Source organism: Lampris incognitus, chromosome 1 (assembly GCF_029633865.1).
Source record: "Lampris incognitus isolate fLamInc1 chromosome 1, fLamInc1.hap2, whole genome shotgun sequence".
In the NCBI taxonomy this organism is placed as follows: Eukaryota; Metazoa; Chordata; class Actinopteri; order Lampriformes; family Lampridae; genus Lampris; species Lampris incognitus.
In genome coordinates, this window is record NC_079211.1 from 113627847 (window position 1) to 113650638 (window position 22792).

Consider the following 22792-nt stretch of genomic DNA (forward strand, 5'->3'; position numbering starts at 1 on the left):
TAATAGTGGATTATGTAATACTTTCCTCAAGCAACTGATTGGTCCATAAGAATAACAGCAAATACTTCAGGACTAAACTTTAATACTAGGTGCCTTGTAATGTATTGTGATGAGTCTTTGGGGAAATTGGAATAGACAAATGCTGTAATCTGCTATACCATTTCAGGCAAGTCATGGCAAGCAATGTGTATAAGTGATGGTCATCAGCATAGAAAATATATATTGAAGTGAGTTCATTTTAAAAATCACCAATAATCTAAAGTAATTAAGCAGTTTCTTGGGCTCCCTTTAACAAGTGAGCATAAAGGTTTCATAAACAAAAGCATATAGTGCAAATATTTTTAAGAACTAAATATCTGATACTTTTTTTACCCCCCCCCCCCAAACATTGTTGTTACCTCCAAGTGACCGCCCTCTTGACTAACACACGGGCACAATATCACAAATGTGCTCGCATTAACATTCTTATCTGGTCCAGACCAGAGTTGGTAGACAAGGATTTTCAATTACCCTATTTGTTAATATATTCTTATTTGCTACCAAATTGAATACCATACAATAAACTGAAAAGCCCAGTACAGAAACTATGGTAATGGCTACACACATATGCTGTCTCAAATAGAAAGAAAATCCAACTAAGTAGTGCTTTGTGACTGTTACAGCTTTCCTGAGTTATGAAAAGTCAAAAGACATAGGAATACAAAACACAAAACTACACATCTTTTAAATACTGTGACTCAGCCTTTGTAAAGTCTTTGGCCATTTTCACATAGATGGTTCCCTGGACCAAAATTGCTGAAGAACAATTTAGTCCTCCAGGATACTTTATGGTGCTGAGAAGTTTGACCTGATTGAGTCCTCTCGTAACTGACGGTGCTTCCCAATGTCACACTCCTCTCTTTGTGTGCGACGCTCGATAGTTATTCTGTAGTTCTTCCTGCAGAGGGATGAATGAAGGCAGAAGAAGATTTTTGAGATAACAAGCAGACTACAAACAATTCTATTTTGAAACAAAAAAGAACAATTAACAAATATTAGGGATGTAAGAAAATATTGACACTCGAGTATCTTTTGTGATACTGCATCGATTCTCAAAACCACTATATTGATTTTTAATCATTTACGCGTAAAGGTTCATGACATGTTGTGTGCAACCTCATGACTGCTAGATAGCAGTGTTGTAATCTATCTTCAGCCATTTGACTCTTCCACTCTAACTCAACAGCTTAAACTGAGACAGGAAGTAGCATAAGCACAAAGAACACAGAACTATGAAACCACAATATATCACCTTTCTTAAAGTATCGCAGTATATCATGATACATTGAATCATAACCCCTGTATTGTGATACGTATTGTCAAGGCTGGATACGGACCGGGCATGCTGGGCGAGTATTCCTGGGCCCCGGACCACGAGGGGCCCCAAAAGGTCAGGGGTATTGTGTTCGTGTATAGTAGGGATCCCCAATCATACCCTACAAGGGACATTTGTTCCATCCCTGCGTTGCGATGCAGGGCCCAAGCTAGTCTCTATTGTGTCAGGGGCCTCAAGCTACAGTCTCTACTGATGTAGGGCCCCAAGCTACAAAGTCTCTATTGATGCAGGGCCCCAAGCTACAGTCTCTACTGATGCAGGGCCCCAAGCTATAGTTTCTATTGATGCGGGAGGGCCCAATGGACGTGCGTGGCCTGGGGCCCCATGGTGGGTTAATCCGGCCGTGCGCCAGATTCTCACCAATACACAGCCCTAACAAATATAGTTTCTCCAAAACCTCCTATTTACTTAACTGGTTAGAATATGCATGCAACACAAATTGGCTTGACGTAGCCTATGTGAGTGTGAGGCAAGCCCCGCTGTGTATACACAGCTCCTGTCATCATTAGCATGTTCGCTCTTTGTCTTCCAGAAAATGTTATCTGAATTCAAATTTTCTTTGATTGTCCTCTTTGTCTGCTAACTAACGTTTGACAGCATGGTCTTAACATGCATTTGCATTGTGGGATGGCTGGAGGGGTGTCAGATCAATCTCAGAGTGAAGGAGAACACTGATGTCGCTCCTCCCTCCAGACCAAACCAGGCTGCGTGGCTCCCATTCCGCTCAATATCCTCGAGGGAGGTATTGATCAGGCTTTTAATGTTACTTTTTGTGGGCTGAAATAATTTTCACAATAAAAGGCAAAAGTACCTTCATAACCCTTAGATGCATGAGTGATTGGACCCTACACTCTTCCATAAGTGGATCAAAAATTACCCGTATTCGAATCAATGAGTTTTTATGCCATTTTTGTCATTTTGGTTTAATAAGATAATAAGAAAAAAATTAATTAAAAATAATAATTAGACAATAAGAATAATAATTTGTATTATATTTTGGTCCATAGAAGGATGATTTCATGTTTTTCACTTTTTTTACAATTTGAAAACATTTATGAGTAAGATGGTAGAATCGTGAGGTATATTGAAACATCACTTAATTTGTGCAGGATCCTGCCGGAACAGCAGCTCTCAGTTTTGGACCGCCTGTGCTCTGGCACCTATTTGAGGGGATCCCACACCTCTTGCGGTAAGCAACGTTAAATGTTTTATGGTATATCACGCAAAATATTCCACTGAAAACTAAACAGCTGAGTTTTTGTGTCTGTTTCTTCCACCTGAAACATGAAATTGGTTGGTTTTTCCATTAGGACGAGTGATGAACTTTTTGATATCAAAAAACATCTGTGAATCAAACCTCTTCTGCCAAGTGAATGTGCAGCATCAGAAGTTCAGTGTGGGCTTTGAGATGGCTAACAAGCAAATATACTAATTGTATAATTTTTATTTGTCTTTATATGTATGACTTGGCTCGTCCATGGATTGGTGGTCCTCTTTTGTTAATGGGTGATTGATGCTACACTGTGAGTTTTCCTGTAGGCATACTAGCGGCGAACCGTCAGGTCCTTCTAGGCCTTCACCGAAGGCCTAAGACTCCACAGAAAAAGGAAAACGCTTTCATAAATATAATACAATCTTCTAATCAATCTGTTAATGTTGCATTACATTTCGATTTCGACTACACATACAAATTCAGGAGGCTCTGCTTGCAGTCTCTCGGCCAAAAAAAAAATCCTCCAGTCAGCGTTTTCCCTCTGTTGTAACCATGTGAGAAGACTCCTCCTGCCAGCGCCTTCAGCATCTCGACTGAAGGTCTCCGCCATCTAAATAAATTAGGCGTTAATACCGGATTGATAGATTACTCAACCAATCAGAGTTTGATGTGTAGCGGATGGGCGTATTTCTTTATACTTGCCCAGCGTCATAGGACTTTCGCTGCATACAGCCACGTGAGCGATTGTTCAGCCAATCAGCAGCAGCGCCAAGGTCTGTGGCGAAACCGTTGGGGTTGCGTTCTGCAGCGCATCGCGGTAGTTGGTGGCTAATGTTAGCTAGCATTTGTGTTTTTGATGTAGTTAGCTAAGCTAGCTAGCCGTGAATGAGAATAATGTCTCAAGGAGAACTCGTGAATGATGTGGTGGCAAATTTACTAGTCACACCATTTTCAAGACGATCGTTGGGGGAAAAGGATTGTGGAGATGGGCAGACCAACCCCACAGTTAGCGGCTCTGACCCAACCGGGGAAGACGTATATGCGGCATTTCACTTGTTTAGCTGTGACAGTCCCGGTTTCCACGGCATCTGTTGAAAGGACATTTTCATCACTTAAAAGAATAAAAACGTATTCCGGGAATCCACCGGGACAGACACGACTCACAGCATTGGCCTCCATTGCCAAAGGACATTCTGATGGATTTAAAAGCCGAAGGAGTGCTCTGTGACCGTGTGATCGACCGTTTCATCCAGAAAGAAAGGAGAATAGATTTTGTCTTCAAATAGACAACACTGGTGAGTCAAATGTATTTTTTTGTACAGCTAATTGATTTACTTAATGTTTGATTGTTTTTATGCCCAGCGGCCCGGCTGGGATGTGTTTGTTGAGTTTCTTGATAGCATAATATACCCAGTGGGATTACTTACAGTAAGGCTGTACGTTACTCCATGTCGCCACACGATGTCGCTGTTGTGAAAGTGAAAAGTGTCAAATAACTTGATGATGGTGATGATTGTGATGATTGTGACGATTACCACTTTTGCGATTAAAACATTGTAGCATGGCGATATGACGGCTATCTTTGGGTAAATATGAGGAGGTGACGTCTCACCGAAGGCCTAGGTCTGAAATGCATGGTCCGCTACTGAGGCATACGGTAGTCTAGCCTGCACCACCCGTCTGGGCATTTGTGTTGTGCAGTTGTAATGAGGTGATTGTGTTTGAGGACTACAGTACGAGTTACGTCATTTGAATCGACCCTCAGGATAACATAAAGCTATTTAATAATGTTAAGGATGAAAACATAACACGACTGTGGTGTTTGACATACATGCAGCACCGATGTCATGACACATGTTAGACCTCTCCTTTAACACTGTATCACCTCCACCTCCCCCTTTGTGTTCTGGCACCTCATGAATGAGATACAAGTGGCGACCACCACAGCTGATTTTGGAAGCCAACATGTAAATGCCGGGCGGCACGGTGGTGCAGTGGTTAGCGCGGTGGCCTCACAGCAAGAAGGTCCTGGGTTCGAGCCCTGGGGTAGTCCAACCTGGGGGGGGGGTCGTCCCGGGTCGTCCTCTGTGTGGAGTTTGCATGTTCTCTCTGTGTGGGTTTCCTCCGGGTGCTCCGGTTTCCTCCCACAGTCCAAAGACATGTAGGTAAGGTGAATCGGCTGTACTAAATTGTCCCTAGGTGTGTGTGTGTGTGTGTGTGTGTGTGTGTGTGTGTGTGTGTGTGTGTGTGTGTGTGTGTGTGTGTGTGTGTGTGTGTCGGCCCTGTGTGGCGGCCTGTCCAGGGTGTCTCCCCGCCTGCCGCCCAATGACTGTTGGGATAGGCTGCAGCATCCCCACGACCTTGAGAGCAGGATTAGCGGTTCAGACAACGGATGTAAATGCCTTAAGATGCATTTGTTCTACTAGCCGCTAGATGTCACTACAAAAAGACTGGTTGTGTCGACGTCAGTTGGTGAAAAATCTCAACTTCTCTGTAGAAAGACAAAGTCAGCACATTTTTTTTTCATAAAGTTGGGACCTCAGAAGCCGTGACCACGTGTCTTCAGTGTGTGTTTTGGTGGGGGTTTTGAAAACGATTCCACGAAGAGGCTGCAAAAGCTGAGAGATTGTTCTATTTGGTGGTATGGCTGCCTTGATTGACAGGTCCCTCTCTGGAGTGACTGACAGGTTGCTCATGTGTCTGAAGCGGGTCCCACCTCAGCTCCACGTAGGCTCCGCCTCACTGCCCAAATTTAGATGTCCCGGCTCCAAAATCTGATAAGATGTTGGCAGCCATGAAGCCTGACTCGTAGCTTGAAAAAGGTCAAAAGGAAGCGTCATCACAGACGTAACGTCCATGTTTCACAATTATGAAATGAATGAATCTGACCATAAAAAATAATTAAAAAAAAAAATCACACACAAAAAACAAACACATCACACATAAAAAACCCACACCTTTTTGTGTGGTTATGTCATAATTAAAAGCTGCTTTGGCTTCTGTTTTACATGCCGTTGTCTTTTCCACACGTCGGTGTTTGGGATCCCAGGTAGCAGTAGACAAAGAGCTTCTTCTGCTGGACCCAGCCAGTGCGTTTGTGTCCTCAGAACTGGACATTAGAGATTTGGAGCTGTATCGTCCAGGCTGCATGCTATCATGAGACTTCTTGATGAGCATTCAAGAGGACAATCTAAGCTTTACAAACTTTACAACCAAAACTTGAGAACTTGAAATAGGAGGTGCAAAGTATGCCTGACAACTAAATTTTTGACATTTTATGCAAGAAAGATTTTTAAGTCCTAAAATATCACATTACATTATTTTTTTCCCGTAAAATACCCTACATCTAAAATGCCCTAGAACCTGAGGAAGGTTTTCGGTGAGATTTTAGTGAATTAGAACTTTCTGAAGCATGAAATACTTGATTGACAGGTCCCTCTCTGGAGTCCCTCTCATTTCATGATGTCCACTGTAGGGGACACTAGTAAAAAAGAAAATCTGTTTTTGCACACTGAGCCCAGAGCTCATTCTGACTGGTTTTAATGAAGGACTTCAGAGAGGATACTTAGCGATCACACTGCGCAAGTGCACGAGTACACAAACATACATCTTCACCTAGGACATGCACACACACGCACACGCACACGCACACGCACGCACACACACACACACACACACACACACACACACACACACACACACACACACACACACACACACACACACACACATCTTTGCTATAGAAACGTGGGCAAGAATCGGGAAGGCTACAGCAGGATGGCTACAGCAGGTTGTTGGGGTGTGAAGCCAGAAAACATACTGGATGTGCAGAAAACATACTGGATGTGTGGCTACAGGCAGAAAACATACTGGGTGTGTGGCGATAGGCAGAAAACATACTGGATGTGCAGAAAACATACTGGATGTGCAGCTGCAGGCAGAAAACATGCTGGATGTGTGGCTACAGGCAGAAAACATACTGGATGTGCAGAAAACATACTGGATGTGCGGCTACAAGCAGAAAACATACTGGATGTGCAGAAAACATACTGGATGTGTGGCTACAGGCAGAAAACATACTGGATGTGCAGCTGCAGGCAGAAGACACTGGATGTGCAGAAAACATACTGGATGTGCAGACAACATACTGAATGTGCAGCTACAGGCAGAAAACATACTGGATGTGTGGCTAGAGGCAGAAAACATACTGGATGTGCAGCTGCAGGCAGAAAACATTCTGGATGTACAAAAAACATACTGGATGTGCGGCCACAGGCAGAAAACATACTGGATGTGCAGAAAACATACTGGATGTGTGGAAAACATACTGGATGTGCGGCTACAGGCAGAAAACATACTGGATGTGCAGAAAACATACGGGATGTGCAGAAAATATACTGGATGTGCAGCTACAGGCAGAAAACATACTGGACGTGTGGCTAGAGGTAGAAAACATACTGGATGTGCAGCTGCAGCCAGAAAACATACTGGATGTGCGGCTGCAGGCAGAGCTTGAACAGTCTCGAGCCTCAGAATGGACAGTCAGTGGTGTGTGTCCCCACTAACAGCTATAGTGTGTGCTCCAGACAGCAAATAGATGAGGATTATCCTATTGTCGACTATAGTGGACATGTAAAATTTGAATAGAATTAAGTTTTAACATTTTTTTCTGAATAAAATAGCTTTGGGGATAAATTTAGTGTGCAGACCTCACTCTTTCATTCTAACATGTTTTTCTTTGCAATGTGTTTATTACCACCCCAACACTCATTTTGTGTAAGAAAAAAAAATCAAAATTAAAAACTTTTTTTCTTTTTTTCCTGGGTCTCAGGAGGTCATTGGCCTTTAATTCAGCAGCCCTACATGAGTTGTTGGTTTATGGCATCGTTGGATATGTACGAGGGTGTACATTTTACTGTTCATTGGGTGGCATTGGCCCACACATCATTGATAAGTCCTTTCAAAGTGGTCCGCAGAACTCTTGGTGTTTCTTCAAGATTTATTTCTCACCTTATTTTGTTTTTTGTACCCCGTCGCCCCCCAACCCCCTACCTCCAAACAGGAAACATGTTGTAGCAGCTACGCCTCAACCATTTTCTTATATGGGTTATTTTACCACTTTCACAAATTATCAGCTGATTAGAAATATACCAAGTTAAACACCTAAATTAACTATCCATTATTACCTGAAAAAGTAAAATGCCATAAGCATTGCAGTTCCCAATATAGCTCCAACTATGATCCCAGTCAAGGCAGATACTCCTAGTCCACCTGCTTGATAGAGAAAGGGCAGTTAGTAGTAGTAATATTAATAATAATAATAATAATAATACATTTTATTTGTGTCCAAAAATAATCTGTTCCAGTTTGGACAACTAGTAATGCTGGTTTACATGATTTTTCTGGTATCTCTGTGTGGGTTTTGTGTCTTCCTCTCAGCGTGAAATGGTCCAAGTTGAATGATGGTAGCACCTGAAAACTGCCATTGATGCCAAAGTAGTTTGCCACCACCTGAAAAGGAACCATTCGTACAGCAACTCATTTCCATCAGCACATGTGGACTTCTTTCATCTGCTGGGTTGTCAGATCTAACCATTAGACTCGTGGCAAAATAATTACATCTTTGTTGTTCTTACCTCATATGTTCCTTCTTCCACATTAGTCATGACCATCAAAGAAAAATCTCCATCTCTGTCACCGTTTACATCCATAGACACCTGCCCAGCAATTCCTGCCCACAACCATGAAAAACAACAATTATCTACCAAATCCAGCATTTCTAAAGGAGATAAGAGAGGAAAAAAGTAAAATTTCCAGTTTAGACAACACAACAGGGCATCTATACACATAATCGATACACAAGCTATACACATCATTATTTGGGTGGCAAGAGCTGAAAGCTAATCCATATGTCTCTGTTCCAAATTTCTGAGTAACTTCAAACTATTCTAACAGGAAATACAAGCATTTTCTTAATAATTACTGTGAAATTGAACATGGGCATTTCTGCGTTGAGAACTAAAATTTCAAGGCTGTGAAAGTAAGCTGTATCAGTAATAAACTTAGTAGTCCAGGTACTGACTCATTTAAATCCTGCATTGAAGTATTATATATGATAAATAAAAATGAATAATTAATTAAACAATTTATTTAAAACATTAAATAAAAATAATTTAATAAGTATAATTTATGAAATAAAAATAAAACAATTTATTAAATTTACATTAAATATATTTATTTAATATAATTTATCATTATATTATATTTTCATTATTATATTTATATTAAAACAAAAATAAAAATAAAATAAAAATAAAAATAAACAGTTCAAAAAATAAATAAAAATAAAAATTCAATTATTAAAAACTCATAATCTCCGCATCATCATAGGATACAAAGGACAGCAGATATTTTGCAATTTAGAGGCTCAAATTGTGCATATATCAACACTAATACTGTTGTCAAAAACATGTCACCAGACTGTCAGCATTGAGTTACTTAGTGAAAAGAATACATTAGTCAGCCATGACTGAGCCAGAAAGGGGATTCATTGGTCCAGTAAGTGTGCTAGAGCCTGAACCAGTAGTTCCCAAATGGTTTGCAATGGGATTTTGTGACCGCCATACATTATTGTTGCAATATACAGCTGTAGCAAAAGTTATGAATTAATATTTAATTGCTATAGCAGCACTTTGTACGCACCCATTTCCCAGTACAGAGGCAAAATCTATACCCTAAAAAAATCTTATAAACGAACCCCAGTTTTTGCCGTTCACACAGTTGTCAGATGGTAGGAATAATTAGAGTGTGACAAATCAAAGGCCCTGATTGACACCCCCCCCCACACACACACTCGGAACCGTACTTCAGATTGGCTAGGACTTATTGCCTCCCTTGTTTAGGTTGGTTAGGGTGGGGTTAAGCTTAGCCAATCAAAGGCAGAGTAGGGGCTGGTCTTCTCTCTCTCTCACACACACACACACACACACACACACACACACACACACACACACACACACACACACACACACACACACACACACTAATTGTCCCTTCGCTAAGCCCCGCCCTAGAACAGCCACTGTCCAATCCTACGTTAGTAACCGTTTCTAAGCAGGGTAGGCCTGGCAAGCTATCGAGGAAATGCCGAAGTGGTGCGCTTACGGTACCTGCAAATCAGACAGCAGATATCCTAAAAGTTTGGAGGGTGGGGCCGTATTTTGGGCTTTTCCTAAGCGTAAAACACAAGACGAAAAATGTCGAATGTGGATCAAACAGTGTGGAAGACCTCACTCTCAGCTGAATCCATAGAGGGTAAACAAAAACACATTTGTTTGCTCCAAGGTAAGCTTGCTAACATTAGCTAGCCTAGCTAGCTAGGTTAGCTAACGTGACAGTCAACTGGTCTCCGCTTTCGATCCTGTCTAGCCTTTGCGACCACCACCGATGATACGGGCACGGCCTTATTTTACCACCTCTTGGTTTGTGCCATTGTTGTGGAAAACTTGTGCAGGACTTAGCTGACTCTTTTGTTCTTGCCTTTATAAGATCCAGTGTATGGATCAAGCCCACGATGTGTGAGCAATATCCTGGTGCACTTTAAACAAACGGGAAAGTGCATGTGAGCTCCCCTGATCCAGCTGGCTAGCTAAAACATAGCCTAATGTTAGCTAGATCTGAAAGCTAGCTAGTAGGCTATATGGACTCATAACTAAATGTCAGCTTAAAATACAACTTAAAATATAACTATCTATATTGTCTTACCCTGCTGTACATGAGCATTGTTGTTCATTTATCTCCTTGTCCTTAACGTGAATCGTTAAGACGTGGGGTGCCTGTACAGGCGTAACTTATGGGGGGATAAAGGGGGACATGTTCCCCTCAATATTTAGAAGAGGTGAATTTGTCCCCCCCAAAAAATATATTATGAATGATAATGTTAACTCCCTCGCCAAAAAAGGTAAAATAACAACACAGACAGTCGAACTACTTAAAATGTCCTTCATACTTGTTTTCCAACGATTTCATACACCCCTATGCTTGGACCATACCATTTTAACCTTGCCACTGGGATTGCCGACCTCGTTGCTGTCTTGCAGTTGCTCCTGACAACCAGGAGACCGGAGCATGAATGATCGTGTAAGCAAGTGTAAGTAACGTAGCTGGCCAGCTTGCTTGTCTAGCCCAGTACACCACCCTTTCTTACCTTTGGGGTTTCTGAGTTAGATTTTCTTACGTATTTCCGGATGAATTATAGCCTTATCTAGTTTATAACTTGTGTTTGGGGTTATCAGTTCAGACCCCCTCACGAACTAGCTAGCGCTTGCTAACAGTAGCCCCTAGACGTTTATGTTAGCTTAAATGAACTTGAACTGATAATTTCGGCACATGAGATAACATAATAGGTACATCTACAAACCAAGTTGTGCCAAGGGTATTGTATTAGTTCAAATGCATCTACTACTTTCATTCACAGAGTCAACATGAGCAAGAGGAAAGTAACAGAAGATATCCAATAGGCTAGCCTATCTGAAAGTTGTTTTTCTTTTACATAAATGAGACATTTCCACAATAAATTGATGTAGAAAAAGAGCAAATTGGTGCATACAAATTCACCAGAATGCAGGAAATTAAATGTGTGATGCTCAAAATTTCCAGGGGGAGGACCCCCTGACCCCCCGCTAAATGTGTCCCCCCCCAATGTTCAAGTGAAACTTACTCCAGTGGGTGCCTTGGTCTTATTTTGGGACCTGTAGGCTTTAGCCTCATTTTGATTTCCCCTTCATTCACACGCTGACAAGTTATATCATGGATGTAGCTTTCAAATGCATATTGCAAGCCTTTCTGTCTACTTCTCTCTGATATCTCCTTGCTTTTCCATAAATTGGATGTCAATTCACCTGGAATATCTGTCACTGACATGACAGTAAACGCCATGTTTAAATTTCGCGGACGGATGATAGCTTGCCAGGCGTAGCAACAGTAACCAAGGGGAGCGGGGCTTAGCGAAGGGTCAATTCCATTGCCTCATTTTTGATTTTGTGACCTGTCTGGTTTAAATGGGCGTCCTGCTACTACTACTACTACTACTACTACTACTACTACTACTACTTTCGCTACTACTACTACTAATTTCGCTACTACTACTACTACTTTTGGCTGTCCCTATTAATTTCAAAGGAATTCTTGTTAACAAATATTTCATGAGCAATACAGTTTGTCAAATGTCATTTGCATTACGAAATGGACAAACTTTTACAGAGTGATAACACATGTTTTAGAGACTACTTTGCAAGGATAGGAATACAGGTGTGCCTTGAGATTTTGGCTTGTCTCCAGGTATGCCTTGGACACAAAATTTTGAAAACCACTTCCCTAAACAATAATTAAATCCTTGGCAAAAAAGAGAAAAGAAAAAAGTGTTTAGCTATAAACAGGATTAAGTTGCAAAAGTGGCTAGGTTGTACGATTAAATATGTTGTTAGAAGACAATTTTGTAACATGGAGTTTAAACAATCTTTATGTTCTAAAAAGCCAGAATTATTATTTTGGGGTCCTACCAATTGCCCCAAACAAACCCAAACTACCACAAAACAACCAAAAAATATCCAAACACATACTCCAAATTACCCCAAACAACCTCAAACCATCCAAACGGATATTGCACACAGCCCTAAACAACACAAAACTATTGCAAACTATCTCGAACAGTTATGATCTTATAGGGCGTCCAGGTAGCAGTCTATTCCGTTGCCTATCAACACGGGGATCACAGGTTCGAATCCCTGTGTTACCATCTGCTTGGTCGGGTGTCCCTACAGACACAATTGACTGTGTCTACGGGTGGGAAGCCGGATGTAGGTATGTGTCCTGGTTGTTGCACTAGCGCCTGCTCTGGTCGGTAGAGGTGCCTGTGCAGGGGGAGGGTGACTGGGGGGGGGGTAGCGTGATCCTCCCACGCACCGTCAGGTGAAAAGAAGCAGTTGGCGACTACACATAGAGGATATATGTGGTAGTCTACAGTAGAGAACTGCATTGGGATTGGGATCCTGCGGGACCCACCGCAAATCTCGCGGGAGCGGGCGGTTTTAACTTTGCTGTGGGCGGGAGCAGGTGGTCAAAAAATAAACTGCGGGTCCCGCGATTTAGCTAGCGCTATCAAGAAAGATGGAATCAACAAATGCAGTTGAAAAGAAACTCAAAGTTGGTCATTACAATACAAAAACAAAGCAAGGAAGTCTGATATTTGGAAAAATGTCTCAGTTGTGACAGACAAAGATGGAAAAGAACTGGATTTTGTTAACTGTGACAAATGTGCAAAAGTGTTAATGTCCAATGGGCACAAGTCTGGCACTTGTGGGTTGAGGTGGCATACCTGCTCCGTTTTCTCCGCTCAGAGTAAGCTTTCTTTCATAGATAAAGCTCTTCTCCCTGCACATATTAAGCAAGATATAATCCAAGAATGTGTCACACTTTGCTGTAGAGACATTCGACCGTATGACTTAATCGCCGGGAAAGGCTTTGTTGACATAGGCAAAGGCTTTGTTGACATAGGCATAAACATTAGATTGGGGATGCATCCATGAAAAGAGTGTTGGTTATGACAAGGTCATGTTCAGCACATTTTGAGAGCAAGAGGACTCCATTGGGGTTGATGCTACCTACATCCTGTTTACCCATCGTACCTTTCCAGACATTGTGATCTTTGTCTACTCTGGCATTGAAATCCCCAAGTAAAAGGACCTTGTCTTCTTTTGGGATATTTGTAAGTACGTTGTCTATTGCGGCGTAGAAGGTTTTTTTTTAATCTTCATCAGTGAGTCCGAGGTGTGGGTGTAGGCACTCACAGCTGTGGCCATCTGGTTGTTCATGAGCCTCAGACGCAGAGTCATGAGCCACTTGTTGATGCCCACAGGGGTTTCGGAGAGGTGGGTGAAAAGATTGTTTTTGACGGCGAATCCAGCGCCATGAATTCTGGGCTCATCTACCACTTTCCCCTTCCAGAAGAAGGTATAGCCATCTCTGTTCCTTCAGTTGTTCCTCCTCTGCTAGCCAAGTCTCTGATAGGGCAGCAATGTTGATCTTAAACCTTCTCAGCTCCCTTGTGATGATTGGAGTTCTGCATTCAGGTCAATCACTGGAGGCACTGTCCATGAGGGTTCACACATTCCATGCTCAAAAGTTTATAGTTTTTTGTTTTCGACTGCTATGAGGTGAACCCACTGGCTGCTCTATTTTAGTCAGGTTTTGATGAGACAGGCTATTTTTAGGGCACCTTTTCAAATAGGGCTGCTCAGTCATGGGTGAAGCTGCCAGAATGCTCTCTCTGTCTAAGTTCCGAGAGCAAGATGACTGATTCAAATCACCCACCACCTATGTGCCAGTGCGTGTCTAGGAGCTCCCAGACTTCATTGTCCTGCTCCCGTCACCATTTGCTGATCGCCATAGGACTTAGGAGACGTTAGGTAGTGGAAAAAGACCTTCAGGAGAATGCCTGTGCGTGGGATCTTTTTTACGTGGACAGACTGGCGCACATGGTCCTCACACGTTCCTTGACAGTATGAGACCAAGGTACAATGACAAGGCATCCAAGGCAGATGGGGGGCCACTCACTGCTGCAGCCTTCTTCCACCTTCACGACCGTTCTCCCAGATCTTACCACCAGTAAAATGGGCTGAAGAACAACAGCACATGCTTGAAAGAGGTTGACATGCTAACCAGCCCTCCCGTTTTAACATATCCAGATTTTGAACTTCTTTTTGTCCTGCATACAGGTGCTTCAGATAACGGTCTTGGGGCTGGTTATTCTATACCAGCAGCAAGACGGGAAGTTTAGAGTCATAGGATATGGTTTACGAACCTTTACCCCAGATGAGAGCAATACCTACACAGTGAGGAATTCGCGTTCCTCGCTCTAAAATGGGCAGTGTTTGAGAAATTCAGATGACTTCTTTTACACTCCACACTACACCATTTTTACTGACAATAACCCACTGACATACACTGCCAAATTAAATGCCGCCAGCCACCGCTGGCTTGGAGAACTGGCTGATTTTCACTTCAACATTTAGTATAAGCCTGGGAAAATCAATACTGATGCAGGTACACTGTTTTGTATCCCACTGGATATCAAAATCTATGTCAAACATTTGCAGAGGAGGTCTGTGAATGTTCTCATTCATCCAGGTCATGGTTATCCAAAGGAGTTGAATCAAGTGCAACTGGACTTGGTATATATCCGTGAAGACGTTTCGCCTCTCATCCAAGAGGCTTCGTCAGTTCATGCCTTTCTGACTAGACCAAGCTAGTCTGACTGGCTGGTGATGAGACTCTGAATTTATCCTCTAGGAGTCATTGTCAGAGCTATTGATATGCATGGCTCTTTGTGATCTGATGTTTACCAATGCCCGTCGCTAACAGAGCCATAGATATGAGTTGCTCTTTTGTGTACCGATGTTATGGCCGCACCCGTCGTTATCGGAGCTATTGATATGCATGGCTGTCCTGTGCTCCGATGTCAGCCGGGCCCGTCGCCATCGGAGCTATTGATTTGCATTTGTTTAGCAGCGACGTTCGTTGGAGGTGTTAGTTTCGACTTCATTGTTCAGTGGTCATGAGAGTCGTTGGAGCCGTTAGTGACCGACTGTTGTTCTTGGAGGCTAGGCTTCTTGAGTCTCCTGGGTAGAGATGAAAGGACGGCATTGTAAGTGGGAGGTAGGTGGTGTCGCAGACCTCCTCCTCTGTTGAGGGATGGTTTTTCCAGTTTCGCATAGATGGCTTCCTTCACCCCTCTTTCAAACCATCTATCTTCTCTGTCCAAAATGTGTACTTTGCTGTCCTCGAAGGAGTGTGTCTTCTCCTTTAGGTGTAGATATGCTGCTGTGTCTTGTCCTGAGGAGTTTGGCCTTCTGTGTTGGGCCATCCGTTTGTGTAGTGGTTGTTTGGTTTCTCCTATGTATAGGTCAGTGCAATCCTCATTGCATTGTACGGCATACACCGGATTGCTTTTCCGGGTGTGTGGCACATGGTCTTTGGGATGAACCAGTCTTTGTCGGAGTGTGTTGCTGGGTTTGAAGTATACCGGGATGCGGTGTTTGTTGAAAATTCTCCTGAGTTTCATCACCAGTCAGTCAGACTAGCTTGGTCTAGTCAGAAAGGCACGAACTGAGGAAGCCTCTTGGATGAGAGGCGAAACGTCTTCACGGATATATACCAAGTCCAGTTGCACTTGATTCAACTCCTTTGGATATGTACAGAGGAGCTGTCCTATGAGGCCATAAATGCAACTTGGGAGGGAAGTCAAGAAGCCCAGTCAAGAAGCCCAGAATTCAAGTTGGAATTTCCCTTTAAAGAAAGTCACTTTATTTTGTCATTGTAGTATTCTTACAATGAAATTGGTTCTCTGCATTTAACCGATCCTATGGTATAGGAGCAGAGGGCAGCTGGGGGTGCATGAATCCGGTCAGGATGTAAAAGGGGGAGCGTTGCCTAAAAAGTTTGGGAATGGCTGGTTTAGGATATGTGTTTGGGGTAGTTTGGTATTTTTTGTGAATGTGTTTGAGGTAGTTTGGAATATGTGTTTGATGATTTTGGCATTTTGGTGTTGTTTGGAATTGTTTGAGGTAGTTTGGGGTCGTTTGGGGCTCCTTTTTATTTTTAACAAAATCTAGTTTCACACACAATATAATGTAAGTGTGAGCTACCAAATGAAAAAAAGGGTTTTAATGAAAAATAAATCTAATGAGACACTTTCCAATCAATCACATAAGACGGGAACATGTTGACAGGATATGCAAAGAGGAACTGACATATTAGTGCCCTAGATCCCGCCCCCCATTTCTCCCTTTTTGTTCCACCACACACACATGGTTGTATGCTCAATAGTCTCCTTTTCTTAACTGCCACTGCAATAATTCAGCAAAAGTAATAAATCAATAATAATAAATAATAAAAAGTAATAAATCTACTAATGTATTCATTAATCACATTGTATTGAAATATCATTTAGATTTTCCTAGAAAATAAAGTTGCCTACCATGGTACACTGACTTAGTGGAGATGACAATGGACTTCAGGAGGAGCCCCCCCCCCCCCAGCACTGCCCTCCCCCCTCACCATATTCAACAGCACGGTGTTGCCTACTGATTTCTGGGCTCCACTATGTCCCAGGACCTAAGGTGGGCATCCAACAGAGACACAATCAAAAAGGCCCAGCAGAGGATGTGCTTTCTCCACCAGCTCAAGAAGTTCAACCTGCCTCAGGAACTGCTAATTCAGTTCTACACAGCAATAATCCAGTCTGTCCTCTTCACATCCATCACTGTCTGGTTTGAATCAGCCACCAAACAGGACAGGGGCAGACTACAACGGACAGTTAAGTCTGCACAGAAAATCAGTGGTGCCAGCCTGCCCTCCATTCAGGACTTATACACCTCCAGACTCAGGAAATGGGCAGGCAACATCATGCAGACCCATCACACCATGGTCATAACCTGCTCCAACTCCTCTCCTCTGGTAGGTGCTACAGAGTACTGTACCCCAAAACAACCAGATATAAAAACAGTTTCTTTCTGCAGGCTGTCATTCAAATGAACGTTTAACTGTCAAATAAATCCAACCATGTTGTATATACTGTACTGTACATGTTGTATATACTGTACTGTACATTGTGTACGTATACTGGTACACTCTGTCATGTCCATCTACCTCAGACATGTGTGTAAGTAACCTGCAAACATCTAGTTCAGCATCTCTGATATATTCTCTGCACCACTGCACCTTATCACCTCTTATTTCCTTATTTCCTCTTCGGGTGCAGCTTCAGGCAGGGCCCTGGTCCTTGGGCCCACCGGACGCATCAGACCAGGCTCTCTCAGCTGATCCAACGCCAGCTCTCCCAGCCAGACACCCTCGACACACCTCCCCGCACTCCACATGACGACATCAAAAACACCACAGTCAATGCCAGGCGAGGCCGCCGCCAGACCATCCTCGGTGTTATCGGAACTGCCGGTCTGCATGGGCTAGCAGTTAGCTTAGCCCGCTCCGCTTCTGCATCCTGTCAGACCACCCTCGATGTTACCTCCTTGGGCGCAGCTCCAGGCAGGGTTGTGGTCCCTGGGTCCACAGGACGCAGCAGACCAAGCTCTCTCAGCCAATCCAGCACCAGCTCTCTCAGCCATCAAACGAAGACAAAACTTAGACGCAGATGTGGACAAAGACACTGCATGGATGGTACTGGGTGAGATCGCCACTAACGTGAATTCATGCCACTTTCTTCCCACACCAGCACCGGGTGAGACCGCTGCAAATATGAATTCGCGCCGCCATCTTCCCACACCGAAAGCAGAATCATCCTGTTCAGCTCAATATGGAAGCCTATTAGCATGCATATGTAACAGTGTGACTCACCAACACACATGCACACACAAGGTTCAGGATCAAAAGTCTACACAAAGAACGTATCTCCCTTCCTTCACCAAACCCGAATTGAATCATGGGCTTTCTTGTAGTCCATCCAGGCTTTTTTTCAGGTTGGTCTGTCTGGTCTTAGAGTCTTGGGTGACTGCGTTATCAACCAGTGGCTGATGCTTTGACCCCCTGCTGTTGTTCCCAATTCCTTTCTGAGTTTCACTCATGTATTGATTGACTCATGTTCCCATTCAGCTTAGCTGCTATGATTCCTGACAGGATCTTCCATGTTGTCGAGAAGCAGGTTATCCCAGTAGTTTGAAGGTGTTGTACCCTTGTGAGGCTTCTCACAAGGGTATTGTTCTCCCCTGTGTTAGCTAGTTAGGGTGAGATCCTGATGTTAGCAGCTGATTCATCTGTGTCACAAGGCATTCATGGAGTGCCGTTACCTTCTTTAACCAGTAGGCCGGAATCATGTCAGGGCCTGGTGCAGTTCAGCTCCTCAGGTTTGAGACTCAACGTTTGATGTTGGCCACTGTGATGATAACTGGTTCTTGTTCTGGGATATTGCTGTGGCCTGCTCTTAGGCCCACCAGGCACTGGGCAATGGTTTTGTGTGATGCCTCCTTTTCCCATATATCCTTCCAGTATCACTCAGTGTCTGCTCTGGTGGGTCTTTATATTGATAATGATGATTGTTACTCTTCAGCTGGAAGTACACTTTGGATGGATCTTTAAGGAACAGGCCATTTTCTCTTTTGGCTTCTACTTCTCTAGTGTATCTCTTCAGCCTGGTTGCCTTAGCTGTGAGCCTTTGTTTGGCAGTTTCCAGGGTCTCAATTTTGGACATCTTGCTGTACTTCTTCAACCAGAAACTGTCTTTCATCACACCTTTCTGCACCTCTGTTAACTGGCTAACATCGTTCTGTGCTGCGTCGATCTTGACCTCCAGCCTTCTCTTCCATGGAGGGTACTGTTGGTGACCTGTGTTCTTAATTCTGGTCTCTGTTACACTGGCAGTTAAGATGTTGCATAAGGCTGTGTTTACATCTGCAAGCAGACTTTGTGATGGTACTTTGTCACTGAGTGGTGGAAGCCATGCCAGGGGGTTGCCCATCTTTAGTCTGGCTATGATTCTCATTTGAACCTCAGTAGCTTCAGCTGTCATGGCTGGTAGGATTGTTTCAGGTGGTTGGGGTCTGTCCTCACGTATCTCCTTCCTACTGGGTGGCCATTCAGGGTGCTGAACGGTATAGTCAGCCTGTTGGAGCCTCTCCATCTCAAGTCATGACAGTAGCTTCATTCTACTGATGTTTGAGCTTTGAGCCACTAGCTGCTTCTGAGTCAGTGTGGAAGTAGGTCTTCTACTGGTCCACAGTTCCTACATTTGCTTCATATAGTCCCTCTCCTGGGGGTCTTCTGTTATAGTAGCATTCCATCAGTTCCAGGTTCTTGGCCCTTGTCCATGAATATCTTGTTCCAGTAGCCAATTTCTCATCAGGTTGCCCTGGTTCCCCAACACCTGACATGGACCCTGTTAAACCCCGGTCACATCTGAGCTGGTATGACTGTATTCATGTTACTCACACTCAAATCATATTCATATTACTCTCACTCATATTGTATAGCAAGCCTATACAAACTCTATGACTTTTATAGCAAGCCATATAGTTCAATGCTATACAAGCCATGAACTATATGGCTTGTATAGCATTAGGAGTCTATGCCACGACTCTTACTGGATACTAGTCCCAGCCAGGGTTTGAACTGGTGTTCTTACCAACTGAGGTATCCAGCTGTGTGTGTGTGTGTGTGTGTGTGTGTGTGTGTATCTATATAACAAACAGTATACACTCTCGGAAAACACTTTCCAGTTCACACTAGAAAGGTATACAGATAAGATTGAAAACTGTAAAAGCAGCTGTGTTATCATTCCATGACTATGTATTTCCAATTTTTAAAATTCTACAAATAAATAAATAAAGTGCAGTTGTGTGTGTTCTGGAAATGGAACAAATGTAATTCTATCCACTAACACTTTCCTGTTTCTACTCAAAAATGTATTTTGTAGCGCTGGTACCTGGGTGCCAGTATTGACTCTCTTCCTCTCTAATGTACTATTCAAAATATCTGAATGGAAAATTAAGTCCCTTGATCAAGTGAGCCAAGTTAAAACCACAGACTATCAAAACGCCTCCCTCATTTCACATCACACAATTTTAAAACATTGTGATTGGATAATGGTGATGATAGTGACTAGATAATTGTAAATAATACACAATATTGGGAATTGTAATGAAAACGAAGTTCATTTTGTTCTATTATATGAAAAATTACATTCGTTAAATTTAAGTTTTACTGCATCAGGTTTCACAGCGCTGATTTAAGAGGTTAGTAAAACTCACTGTTGCAGACATCTGCCATACTAGTGTCTGGCCTTCTGAGCTTTATGTTTGATAATTACCAAGAGCGTCTTTACTTAAATTATTTCTAAATTTTGAATTTATGCACCACTCTGCTGCTATTTTTCCAGTATAATACCAGTATAAAACAAGTTGTTAAACATCACTGATTTCCACTAACAGTCTGACCAGTGTGTTTTCAGTCTTATTGTTTACCCTCAAAAGTTCTGTTCCACATGCGAGAGGTGATCTCTGCTCCGTTCTTCTTGCTGTAGCCGTTTTTCATGGCCTCATACAGGGCAATGGCGTACAGATGCAAGGAATCGTGGAATCCTTCAACAAACATATTTATCTGTAAAGAAAAGAGTATTGTTGTAAGGAAGAGGATGATGCAGCTACAATTTTGAGATTAACACTTTGAATGATACAGCATTAAGGGAATCAAACCCAGCGGTACAACATCAAAAATTACATTTGACATTCATTCATCATCAGCCACTTCTCCGGGGTCGGGTCGCAGTGGCAGCAAGCCAAATAGGGCACTCCAGACGTCCCTCTCCCCAGCAACGCCCTCCAGCTCCTCCTGGGGGATCCCAAGGTGTTCCCAGGCCAGATTGGCCATGTAGTCCCTCCAGCGAGTTCTGGGTCTACCCCGCGGTCTCCTCCCAGTTGGCCGTGGCCAGAAAACCTCCAAAGGAAGGCGCCCAAGAGGCATCCTGATCAGTTGCCTGAACAACCTCAACTGACTCCTTTCGATGTGAAGATGCAGCAGCTCTACTCTGAGCTCCCTCCGGATGTCCGAGCTTCTCATCCTATCTCTAAGGCTGAGCCCAGATACCCTACAGAGGAAACTCATTTCAGCCGCTTGTATCCGTGATCTCACCCTTTCAGTCACTACCCAAAACTCATGACCATAGGTGAGGGTTGGAACGAAGATTGACTGGTAAATTGAAAGCTTTGCCTTGTGGCTCAGCTTCCTATTCACCACAATGATCCAGTACAACGTCCGCATTACTGCTGATGCTGCACCAATCTGCCTGTCAATCTCCCACTCTATCCTACCCTCATTTGACATTCACTAAATAAAACATTGTGCTCTTCCAGTTTTAAAGCCGCATTAAGCGATTTCTGACTGCTAGAGGGCAGGGGTTAAGGGCTACAGAAACTCCAAAACAGACACTCACAGCTAAGCCACACTCCATCTCCCCCTTCTTTTCCAAGAAATAACAAATGCAAGTCTGATATTCACTTGTGTTGTAGCCCTGGTTTGGTCCACATACTTCTGGGATGCATACTTGGATCTCTTTGGCTTAGTAGATGTTTGAATCTTTTCACCAGCCACTGTCTTTGCTTCACTCTTTGCCATTTGTACTGAACAGATAGAGGTAGTGTTCGTAACTTAGGTTGTGAACGGCTTGCCTTCAGTTTTATGGATAGGGAGCAGGTGGGGTGGGGGCTGAGAGAAGGAGGGACTCAGATTGTCTTACTAGAGGTTAAATCTCTTAATGGCTTAAGCCCACAATACATGCTTTTAAGATATATGTTCATCACTCAGGTCCTCTGGTGCTGGTCTTGTTCCAAGGATGGGACCAAGACCTATGGGGAGACAGCCTTTAGGGTCTACAGTCCTAGTCTCTGGAGTAGCCTGCCAGGGGATCTGAATAATGCACCGTCGATTGGCATTTTGAAAAGAAATCTTAAAAACTTGGCTTTTGTCTGCTTCACTTTTGATTGGTTTGGTTGGCATTTTATTAGTATACTTCATTTTTTAATTTTATTTTTCCTCTCTTATTCTGTGTTTTATTCTATTTTGTATCTTCTTTTATGAAGCGGTCTGTCTTTATGTAAAGCACTTTGAATCAAATCAAATCAAATCAAATCAATTTTATTTGAATAGCCCAATATCACAAATTACAAATTTGCCTCAGTGGGCTTAACAGCAACACAACATCCTGTCCTTAGACCCTCTCATCGTATAAAGAACAACTCCCTAAAAAACCCCTTTAACAGGGAGAAAAAATCGGAAGAAATCTCAGGGAGAGCAACAGAGGAGGGCAATGGATGTTGTGTTCACGCAATTTACATAAAACAACATTGAAAGAGGATAACGGAATTATATTGGACATAAAATTTATGAAGAACATGATGCACAGGATGCCAAGCAGTGTCCACATGCCAACAGAGCAGTCCAGGACCCAAGCCATGCGACCAGCATCATCATGTAATAAAAGAAAAACTTATGTGAGGAGTGGAAGGGCAGGCAGCATCCAAATGGCAACCACCATCACCACGGAGACCTGGGAGGAGAACCGACTGCACATGCATGCAAGAAAGACTCACATGACACCATTCAAACACAGAAAAAGAGAAAGGAGAAGACATCATTCAGAG

General features: G+C 43.0%; 1 protein-coding gene across 1 annotated transcript in view; it reads right to left on the reverse strand.

Annotated features, from left to right (window-relative positions):
* Positions 1–825: 825 nt before the first annotated feature.
* npr3 (natriuretic peptide receptor 3) overlaps positions 826–22792 on the reverse strand; it is a 117163-nt gene continuing 95196 nt past the window's right edge. The window contains exons 4-8 of the mRNA XM_056279015.1: positions 20618–20753; positions 8225–8319; positions 7982–8099; positions 7775–7862; positions 826–937 (exon numbers count right to left, since the gene is read on the reverse strand). Of these exons, the coding sequence (XP_056134990.1) occupies positions 826–937; positions 7775–7862; positions 7982–8099; positions 8225–8319; positions 20618–20753 (549 nt within the window). The remainder of the gene's footprint in view (positions 938–7774; positions 7863–7981; positions 8100–8224; positions 8320–20617; positions 20754–22792) is intronic.